The sequence below is a fragment of the Pelophylax lessonae genome (assembly GCF_965119305.1).
Source record: "Pelophylax lessonae genome assembly, chromosome: 10".
Taxonomy (NCBI): domain Eukaryota; kingdom Metazoa; phylum Chordata; class Amphibia; order Anura; family Ranidae; genus Pelophylax; species Pelophylax lessonae.
The window spans coordinates 83318082-83329284 of NC_138777.1; the positions used below are offsets into that span (position 1 = coordinate 83318082).

Genomic DNA, 11203 nt, shown 5'->3' on the forward strand with positions numbered 1-11203 from the left:
ACAAGGTGGAAAGGTTCGTGGCAAGAACACGCAATCCTCTGGCAGACGCCTCGGATGCGCTGGTGGTGCCTTGGCGTCAGTATCGCCTGATATATGCCTTTCCGCCGATTCAGTTGTTGTCCAGGTTTCTTCGCAGGTTAGCCTCAGAACAATCGCTGGTGATTCTGGTGGCGCCAGACTGGCCACGCCGGTCCTGGTACGCGGACATCGTTCACCTGGCCGTGGAGCCTCCGTGGCAGCTGCCGATGCAAGATCTACTGTCTCAAGGACCGATCTTCCATCCTGCTTTACAGTCGCTGGCTTTAACGACCTGGCTGTTGAAAGCCAAGTCCTGAGAGACAGGGGTCTCTCCTCAGAGGTCATTCCTACTTTGATCAAGGCTAGAAAAGCCTCTTCTGGTAAGATTTATTACCGTACATGGAAAGCTTATTTTGCCTGGTGTGAGTCCAGGGGTTTCTCGCCTCGTTCCTACTCGGTGGCAAGAGTGTTAGCTTTCCTCCAAACTGGTGTGGACCAGCGTCTTGCGCTGGCAATGATTAAGGGCCAGGTCTCTGCACTGGCTATTCTTTTCCAGCGCCCTGTGGCGTTGAATTCCTTGATTAGCACCTTTATTCAAGGTGTGCGTCACCTGGCTCCTCCTAGAAGGGAGCCTTTACCTCCATGGGACTTGAACTTGGTTTTGAAAACATCAGGGAACTTTCGTTACCCATGCTATCTAAGAAGGTTGCGTTCCTGGTAGCGATCACTTCTGCTCGCAGAGTGTCAGAGTTGGCGGCGTTGTCTTGCCGCTCCCCTAACCTGGGCCTATCAGTATCAGGCTACGGTGGCCCAGGTGTGCAAGGCTGCGACTTGGTCGTCGGTGCACACTTTCTCAAAGTTCTACAAAATTGATGTTCTGGCATCAGCTGATGCATCCTTTGGCCGCAAAGATCTCTGTGCGGCAGTTTCATTGGGAACCCTGGGTTTTGTACGGGTCCCTAGCTGTTGGGGGTGTTTTTCCCCTTGGTTATTTGTTTTCCTGGGTTGTTGCTCATGTTGAGCCTTTTTTTTTGTTACCCAGAAGGTTACCTTCTTGTACATGTAAGGTTCCTTTCTCTGATGTGGGTACTGCGTTGCTTTCTGGCGGTTGAGTTGCCCACCCCTCATGTCTACACTGCTTTGGGACATCCTCATAAGTGAAGACTGCGTGAATGGGCGGCGACTGTCGGAGGACGTAAGAGAAAACTGAATTTTTGTAAAATCTTACCGTAAAATTCCTTTCTCTGAGTCCTCCGACAGTCGCCGCCCCCGCCCCGTTTTTTTGGGGTCTTTTTTTATACACTTTCACTGCTTGCGACCAAACTGATTTGGGATGGCTATTGCAGGGGGGTATTGGACTAGAGGGACAGCCCCCATGGGTGTGACTATGTAGATTTATTGTTCTTTTACAATTCTTATGCCTAGAAACTCCTGTGGAGATGAAGTCAATACCCCATAAGTGAAGACTGTGTGAATGGGCGGCGACTGTCAGAGGACTCAGAGAAAGGAATTTTACGGTAAGATTTTACAAAAATTCAGTTTTTTCTTTTTAATATTGTGCCTAAAAATTCCAAGATACCCAAGGTATGTTGTGCTATATAATATAATGTGTTGGGATGTTAGCACATCAGGTCACACCTCTTTATATGAAAGACCTAACCATTACCTACTGCACCCAAAATTATTTTATAGATACTTATTCCCATTTTTTTTTTTTTATAATCCAAGGTGTATTTTAGCTGCTCAGCAACTGTGTCTATATTGCTGTAATTTAATAGTTATATATATATTTTAAAGGTTTAATATATGATGACATCAGTAGCCAAGACTGTATCAAGCCTGAGGAATGCCCCTGTACCTATAATGATAAAATATACAACCCTGGAAAATCCTATTCTACTGGTTGTAGAACTTGGTGAGTGCAGGCATTACTGTACAGTATGTCTTGTCATTCATTGAAGAGTAAAAGCCGTCTTTAACTCATTTTTTTTTTTACAGCAAATGCTTCAAGGGGAAATGGAACTGCACAATAAATCCTTGTTCAGCAACCTGCTCAGTTGAGGGAGGTTCCCACATTACTACCTTTGATCAGCTCCGTTACACTGTGTATGGAGACTGTCAATATGTCTTTACCAAGGTAATCAAACAATGTTTTTTGAACAGCTATTTTTCTGCTGTCCTCAAAGTGAATGAATAATTTTTATTATTTTTAACACAGATGCAATTGTGGTTAACTTATGGCAAACTAGTGCTTTACCTATTTTGATTCTAGATATGGTACCTCTTACCTGTGTACACGTGAGCACTAAGAGAGATGGGCCAGGTTCAGTTTGCGCCAAGAACTCTTGAACGTCGCAAAAGATCAGAGCCGAATAGCGAAGCCCTTTGAAGTCTATGGGATCCGAAACTAAAAAAAACAAAAGTGCCTATTATGAGGGCTTAGATGCAAGTTATTTGGCACAAAAAGGGTATGGGGGTCCAGGTACTGCCCTGGGGGACATGTATCAGTGACAAAAAAGTTTGTAAAAAAACATCCTTTCTAAATAACTGTAAATTACTGCTCGCTTAAAGTGAAACAATAAAAATAAAAAATTCAGATGGTACAGGGACGGAGCCTAAACATGGCACATGCAGAAAGCCCCTGCTAGTAGCTTCGGGAGGTGCTCGTCAAGAACGGTTACAGGTTCAGCATAATCCCCCCATGGCAAGTGGCCGTAAACGGCTGAGAATGTGAAAGAGGCACTGCACTGGAGCAGTGATGGCAGAGGCACATGTTTTTGGCAGCGACTCACCCCCAGCGAGAGCCCAGAGGTGCAGAGAGAGGAGTGTTGAGGAGGAAGACAGCAGCAAGGTTGGGTCGGGCCCTGGCAGTGGCAGCACGCATTGTGCTGGAAGGGCAGAGAAGGAGCAGAGGTGCAGAGGAGAGACAGAGAGGTAGCGGGACTAGCTCGGAGTTTTGAGTAGTCCCCCCCTGGAGCGCAGCTTTAAAGCTCCCTCGCTGATACATGGCCACACAGATACTTAGAGCCCCTGCCTGGTAGAACCAGAGCCTCACAGATCTATCACTCTGTAGCTCCACAACAAGCAGACCTTCAGCCTCACAGACCCACAGATACTAGAAGGAAAGCTGATGGACTGGAGGGAGTGAGTCGAAAGGTATAGCTAAAGTTAAAAGTTAAATGCATTAGTCTCTAGGCTAAATATGCTTGTTGGGGAGCTTCAGGACTACACAGAGTCCTAGCACACCCTAATAAATAGTGGGACTGTTCTATGAAGATGTATAATAAGCTGTCAAGGCTGGGAAAATTGTTATCTTAGCACGCTATCTTAGTTCGGAAAGAAGGATGGGACAGTACTGGACAATAGTTCCAGCATAAAGAGACAGCCCTAAAGGGAAAAACAGCATTGGAGGTGGTGAGACACGCCAGTATAAGTGCTTTGAAACAGCTTAACTTACAGGGGCTCTAGGAGAAACATGTGAAAAATGCTGTGCTCAACCAAACAAGCCAGTGGGGTCCATCAAAGGAAAGAAGGAAAAAAGAAAAGAAAAAAAAAAAAAAGAGACTGCAATCCTATCTCTCTAGCTGGCCCTGCTGTGCTTGGCCCCTTTACTGCCCCCCCCCCATTTTTTTTTTTTGCTCCAAAACGAGATCCAAGAAAAAAAGCAAAACCCTTAGAGTTAGTACAAGTGCAATTAAGAAATACCTGACTCAGGGACTCAGGAAGGAAGCCCGAGGAGCCCGGGTAATTAAAAACAAGGGGGCAACAGCAAGAGACTATGAGGGAGGAACAAAGAAAAGCAAATAAGACACTCTGTAGGAGAAACCTCAAATCTAACAACAAAGGAAATTGAAATAGAAAGTGAGATGGAAACTAGTAGGATGGAAGAACAAAATATAAGTTCCCAACTCCGAACAAAAGTAGAAATAGCAAAGATGTTTAAAAAGCTGGAGAACACTATTAAAAATTAAATGACAACGTTGCATGAAAATCTGGGTCATATGCTGGTACGCTTAAAGGAGTTAGAGAGTAGAAACAAGCTGAGGAAATAACAAAATTGAAAGAACAAGTGAAAAGCTTCCAATCAGAACAAAAAAAGGCTATTTTATAAAGCAGACGATCAGGAAAACCGGAATAGGATACAAAACTTAAAGATCAGAGGCCTCCCAGAGGAAGAAAGAGAGGACCTAAGGGAAAAGATAAGTAAAGTGTTTAATTCCCTCTTAAAGCGGAGTTCCGAGCACAGAAAACATTTTTCAGTGAACATACCCCCGGGACAGTCAGGGCTAGTACATTCCACAATGGCTAGCCTCTGATCTGTCCCGGTTCGCACTTACCTGCAAGATGAAATACTCACTTATAAAACTTCTTCCACAGCGTTGCCATCTCTCTTGTGGGCAGCTGAAGCGGGCGCGGTCCTCTTCTGCGTCTTCTTCCGCGTCCTCTTCTCCCAGAATGCGCCTGCACCGGCCCCTCTCGTCACTTCCGGTGCGGCACCGCATTCCTCCACAGCTTCTGGGCATGCCCAGAAGCTCTTTAGCAGGGGAATGCGGCGTTGCCCCGGAAGTGACGAGCGGGGCCGGTGCCATCGCATTGATTCCTGGGAGCGATGACGTTCAGCTCCCAGGAATCATCGCAAGACAGGAAGTGACGCAGAGCCGCGGCGCTGAGGGAGGAAGTACACTGAGGTGAGTATTTTCGATCTTCAATTACAAGGTGAGTAAAAAAAAAAAAAAAAAAAAACCTAACTATCCAATTCCTTTTCAGGTGAAGGAGAACTAGCGGACGGGCACAAAAAAAAAAGATCGATTTTGTGCCCGGAACTCCGCTTTAAGTCGACCAACGGAGAACAGATTGAAAATAGATTGAGTCCATAGGATTAGGAAACCTCTAAAAGTGCCAGCAGATGCCCCCAGAAACGTAGTAGTGAAATTCCAGATACAGTGGGTACGGAAAGTATTCAGACCCCCTTAAATTTTTCACTCTTTGTTATATTGCAGCCATTTGCTAAAATCATTTAAGTTCATTCTTCTTCCTCATGAATGTACACATAGCACCCCATACTGACAGAAAAACACAGAATTGTTGACATTGTTGCAGATTTATTAAAAAAGAAAAACTGAAATATCACATGGTCCTAAGTATTCAGACCCTTTGCTCAGTATTTAGTAGAAGCCCCCTTTTGATCTAATACAGCCAGGAGTCTTTTTGGGAAAGATGCAACAAGTCTTTCACACCTGGATTTGGGGATCCTCTGCCATTCCTCCTTGCAGATCCTCTCCAGTTCTGTCAGGTTGGATGGTAAACGTTGGTGGACAGCCATTTTTAGGTCTCTCCAGAGATGCTCAATTGGGTTTAAGTCAGGGCTCTGGCTGGGCCATTCAAGAACAGTCACGGAGTTGTTGTGAAGCCACTCCTTCGTTATTTTAGCTGTGTGCTTAGGGTCATTGTCTTGTTGGAAGGTAAACCTTCGGCCCAGTCTGAGGTCCAGAGCACTCTGGAGAAGGTTTTTGTCCAGGATATCCCTGTACTTGGCCGCATTCATCTTTCCCTAGATTGCAACCAGTCGTCCTGTCCCTGCAGCTGAAAAACACCCCCACAGCATGATGCTGCCACCACCATGCTTCACTGTTGGGACTGTAGTGTACAGGTGATGAGCAGTGCCTGGTTTTCTCCACACATACCGCTTAGAATTAAGGCCAAAAAGTTCTATTTTGGTCTCATCAGACCAGAGAATCTTATTTCTCACCATCTTGGAGTCCTTCAGGTGTTTTTTAGCAAACTCCATGCGGGCTTTCATGTGTCTTACACTGAGGAGAGGCTTCCGTCGGGCCACTCTGCCATAAAGCCCCGACTGGTGGAGGGCTGCAGTGATGGTTGACTTTCTACAACTTTCTCCCATCTCCTGACTGCATCTCTGGAGCTCAGCCACAGTGATCTTTGGGTTCTTCTTTACCTCTCTCACCAAGGCTCTTCTCCCCCGATAGCTCAGTTTGGCCGGACGGCCAGCTCTAGGAAGGGTTCTGGTCGTCCCAAATGTCTTCCATTTGAGGATTATGGAGGCCACTGTGCTCTTAGGAACCTTAAGTGCAGCAGAAATCTTTTTGTAACCTTGGCCAGATCTGTGCCTTGCCACAATTCTGTCTCTGAGCTCTTCAGGCAGTTCCTTTGACCTCATGATTCTCATTTGCTCTGACATGCATTGTGATCTGGAAGGTCTTATATAGACAGGTGTGTGGCTTTCCTAATCAAGTCCAATCAGTATAATCAAACACAGCTGGACTCAAATGAAGGTGTAGAACCATCTCAAGGATGATCAGAAGAAATGGAAAGCACCTGAGTTAAATATATGAGTGTCACAGCAAAGGGTCTGAATACTTAGGACCATGTGATATTTCAGTTTCTCTTTTTTAATAAATCTGCAACAATGTCAACAATTCTGGGTTTTTCTGTCAGTATGGGGTGCTATGTGTACATTCATGAGGAAGAAGAATGAACTTAAATGATTTTAGCAAATGGCTGCAATATAACAAAGAGTGAAAAATTTAAGGGGGTCTGAATACTTTCCGTACCCACTGTATATGAGAAAAAAGCACAGATCTGGGAGAAATTAAGAGGAATAACTGCAATAGACTACAGGGGGGAAAAGTTGAAAATATATACAGATCTAGCCCCTGAAACCCTAGCCAGAAGAAGACTCTTGAAACTGCTTCTAGAACAGATGCAGACAAAAAATATAAAATACAACTGGGGATTTCCCGTTGCATAATGTAAAAGGTCTAAACACTAGGGATGATCGAACTTTTGAAAAGTTCGGTTCAGCCAGAACACCCGAACTTCCCGAAAATTTGGGTCCGGATTCCAGAACCCCATTGAAATCAATTGGACCCAAACTTCAGTAATCAAAAAACACCATTTTGAAGCCCTAAAACCCAATAAATGCCCCTAAAAAGTGCATAGGGTTCTGGGTCATGCCCCAGGGACTATTAATCACACAAAAAAAAAGTTCTTAAAAATTGTCGTTTTTGATAGAGAGCCAATTATTGAAAAAATTATTGAAAAAAAAATGAGATTTCTTTGAATTTAGTGTCTGTGTGGTCTAAAAAGTGTACCTGTGAAGTTTCAGCTCTGTAGCATGTCCAGAACCAGAAAAAAAATATATATGTGTGTGTGTTTATATATACCCCTATACAGAAGTTCAGATGTTATGCCTGCCTCCAAAGACGCCCAAAAAATGCCCAATAAACGCCTGCAACAACACACCTAAGCGTTTTTTTGCAGGCGTTTATTGGGCATTTTTTGGGCGTCTTTGGAGGCAGGCATGACATCTGAACTTCTGTATAGGCGCATATATATATATATATATATATATATATATATATATATATATATATATGTGTGTGTGTGTGTATATATAACGGAAAATTGATATCAAATACTTACCGTAATTTTTCTTTCCTGATGGACTCCATGGCAGCATACGTTCAGGTAGGCCCCGCCTCCTCTCCTACCCTATAGGACCCCACTCCCATAAATCTTTGCTCCTTTTCAGCATCCATGTTCTGTAACTAGCCTACTCCGGAACTGGGAGGGAACTCCTGCTGCCATAGAGTCCATCAGGAAAGGAAAATTACAGTAAGTATTTGATATCAATTTTCAGTTTTCCTGACAGACTCCATGGCAGCATACGTTCAGGAAATAACTCGCAATACACTCCCGGGTGGGAAGATGCTGAACAAAAGAAATTTTAATTGGTACCATCAACCGATAGTACTTGAATACCAAATTTTACAGAAGATAAGGCAGCTGGTTCAATACAATAGTGAGACATAAACGTATTGATGGAGGACCAGGACGCCGCCCTGCAGACTACTTCGGGGGCGACATGCCTGAAAGCTGCCCAAGATGTAGAAACACTTCGAGTTGAGTGTGCCGTCACTACTTCTGGAGGATCCAAGCCCCTGGATTTGTATGCCCACTAAATGGCCTGAACGATCCATGCAGCAATAGCCCTGGAAGAGGCCCGCATTCCTTTCTTCTTTCCGTGAAGAAGGACAAAAAGAAAGTCTGTTTGACAGAAACCAGCTGTGGCTGTCAGGTATTGTTGTAGAGAATTGCCTACATCAAGCGGATGATGTTGAGAATCTTCATCTGTTCTAAAGATGGGAAGAACAATCTCCTGATTTTCGTGAAATACTGAAGTCACCTTAGGAGTTGATCCCAACATAGGTATAAGAACTACTCGGTCAAGAAAAAACGTTAGGAATGGCTCTTTTACCCCAGGACTATGGATCTCGGAGACACGTTTTGCTGAAGTGATTGCCACCAGGAACACAATTTTAAGTGTAAGCTCTCTAATTGACAGAGGTCTACCTAGAGATGATTCTAGTGAAGAGAAAAAATCCAAAACTAAAGAAAGATCCCATTTTGGGAATCTCGGCTTCCTCTGGGGTTTTAGCCTCATAGCACCTCTGAAAAATTGGCGAATCAGTGTGTGTCTTGCCCAGGAAACTCCTGTGAAGGCTGAGATGGCTGAAACCTGAACCTGTAATGAACTGGCAGATAAGGACAGGTCTAGACCTGATTGTAGAAACCCCAGGACATCTTGTATGGTAGGAATCACATCAGGATCACTTCTAGGAGACAAAAAACTGGAGAATTTTGCCCAGATTCTTTCGTAAACCCTATTGGTGCTGCTTCGTCTAGCACTCAAAAGGGTAGGGATAGCTTCTTCCGGGCATCCTAATGCCTCCAGTCTCCGCCTCTCAAGAACCAGACCTTGAGGTGCAGTCGAGCTGGGCATGGATGAAAGGTAGGGCCTTGTGACAGAAGATCCGGCCTGAGAGGTAGAGATACAGGAGTCTGGTAACTGAGCAGTGTCAACAGGGGAAACCATGGCCTGTTGTGCCAGTATAGGATCACTGCTAAGGCCTCTACCGCCTCCGTCCTGAGTCTCCGCAGGAACTGGAGAATAATCGGAGTTGGAGGGAAGGTGTAGGCTCTGCGAAATTTCCAATGGTCCGTGAGAGCGTCGACTCCAATGGCTCGGGGGTCTCGGAACCTTGTGTAATATTTTGCAAGCTTCTTGTTGCCTGGAGCTGCAAATAGGTCAACCTCCGGAAGAAAGTCTAGGGACTGAACCCACCTGAAAACTTCCATGTTGAGGGACCACTCGTTGTTGTCGAGTGTCACTCGAGAGAGAAAGTCTGCCTGTAGGTTCTGTATCCCTGGGACATACACCGCTGGCAGGTTGGTTAGATACCTCTGAGCCCAGAGCATAATTGGCTTCACTTCCTGCAGGAGAGACCAGCTGTGTGTTCCGCCCTGCCTCTTCACATAGGCCACCGCTGTAGTGTTGTCTAATCTGAGGATTACAGATGCTCCCTGAATCAGATGTTGAAAGGCCTGGAACGCCTTGAAGGCTGCCCTGAGTTCCAGGATGTTGGAGACAATCCCGACGGTAGAGAAGCCCCACTTGCCTTGTGCTGTCTCGGACAGACAGTGAGCTCCCCAACCCGTGGAGCTGGCATACGATGTCACCGTGATCCAGGAGATTGGGGCTATGGAGTGACAGTTCAGAAGGTTTTCTCTTACCAACCACCATGGAAGACACCTCTTCATGACTGCAGTCAATACAATCCGCTGGGCCAGATCGTCTGACTGCCATTGCTGGAGAAAGCCTCTCTGGAATGGTCTCAGTTTCCAGAGGGCCCACTTTAGCATGGTAACTGTCGCTACCAGAGTCCCAATCACTTTCAGACATTGACGAGCCGTGAGATGAGAGGAGGAGAGAGCCAGAGAGATCCTCTCCCTGATGACTGGAATCTTCTCCACTGGAAGAGAAATGGTATTATTTTCTGTGTTGAACAAAGCTCCCAGAAAGATGAGAGATTGGGTGGGAACCAGATGGCTTTTTTCGAGGTTCAGGATCCAGCCGAACTCTTGAAGGACCTCGATGACACGGTCTCTGTGTCTGAGGAGCTGCGACTTGTCTTGAGATAAGAGGAGCAGATCGTCCAGGTAATGATATAATCTGATGCCTTCCACTCTGATCAATGCCACTACTGCCAGCAAGACTTTTGAGAATGTGCGAGGCGACGTCGAGAGTCCAAAGGGAAGACAAACAAACTGGAAGTGACTTTCTCCTATGGCGAAGCGAAGAAATCACTGAAGATTTTCTGCGATGGGAACATGAAAGTACACGTCTTTCAGGTCTATAGATATCAGCCAGTCTTTTGGCTGTACTGAGAGTTGGATTGTCTGGAGAGACTCCATCTTGAACCTTTCTCTGAGAATATACTGATTTAAATGTGTCAGGTCTATAACAGATCTCCAAGAGCCGTTCTTCTTCCGTACCATAAAAAGAGGGGAGTAGATTCCTTGACCTCTTTCGATGTCTGGAACGGGAATCGCTGCACCTTGAAGTAGCAGGGACTCTATGTAGGAGAACAGAATCTGTCTCTTTTCTTCTGAGGCAGGGATGGAAGTTGGGACAAATCTGAGCCTCGGGGTGCAATTGAAGGTCCAAGAGTGACCGCCCAAAACTGTGTCGACCACCCAGGCGTCTCGAATTGAGGCCGCCCAGACATGCCGAAAGTGGAACAGATGGGCCCCTACCTGGCATGTCTGAGCGGGCCCACCTTCAAAACGACTTAGTGGCCTCCCGGTCACCAAACGAATCACTCTTAGATGGCTTCTGAAAGGAGGACTGTCTAGACTTCCAGCCTCTATTATAGCTTTTGCCTGGCTTATAGCTACGTGCATCTCTGGAACGACTAGCTCTTTGTTTCCTAGGAGGAGCCCTCTTGAAATTACTTTGGCGCCTGTCCTGAGGGAGGAATCCCGACCTACCGCCATTGGCCTTAGAGATGGCACTCTCCAACTTATTGCCAAAAAGGGAAGATCCTCAAATGGGATCCGACACCATATTTGTTTTGAAGCGGCGTCAGCTACCCAAGGCCGAAGCCAACGTGCCCGTTTGGCGGTGACAGAAGATAGCATCACACGGGCTAAAAGACGGATCATGTCAATAGAGGCCTCCCCCAGGAAGGCGGATGCCATCTTTAATTCTTGAATGGAAGAGCTCTTGGTGACATCTTCAGAAACATTTTTGAGAGTCTCCTCAACATCCTCAGACCAGGTCTCCATTGCTTTAGATGTTGCAGCCAGAGCCAAGGCTGGCTTG

The 11203-nt window shown here is 45.7% G+C and overlaps 1 protein-coding gene across 1 annotated transcript in view; it reads left to right on the forward strand.

Moving 5' to 3' along the window:
* Positions 1 to 11203, forward strand: part of LOC309565958 (mucin-2-like) — a gene marked incomplete at its 3' end in the record, with an annotated part of 251710 nt that overhangs the window by 163479 nt on the left and 77028 nt on the right. Inside the window, exons 10-11 of the mRNA XM_082270986.1 lie at positions 1816 to 1933; positions 2017 to 2155. Coding sequence (XP_082127112.1) covers positions 1816 to 1933; positions 2017 to 2155 — 257 coding nt within the window. The remainder of the gene's footprint in view (positions 1 to 1815; positions 1934 to 2016; positions 2156 to 11203) is intronic.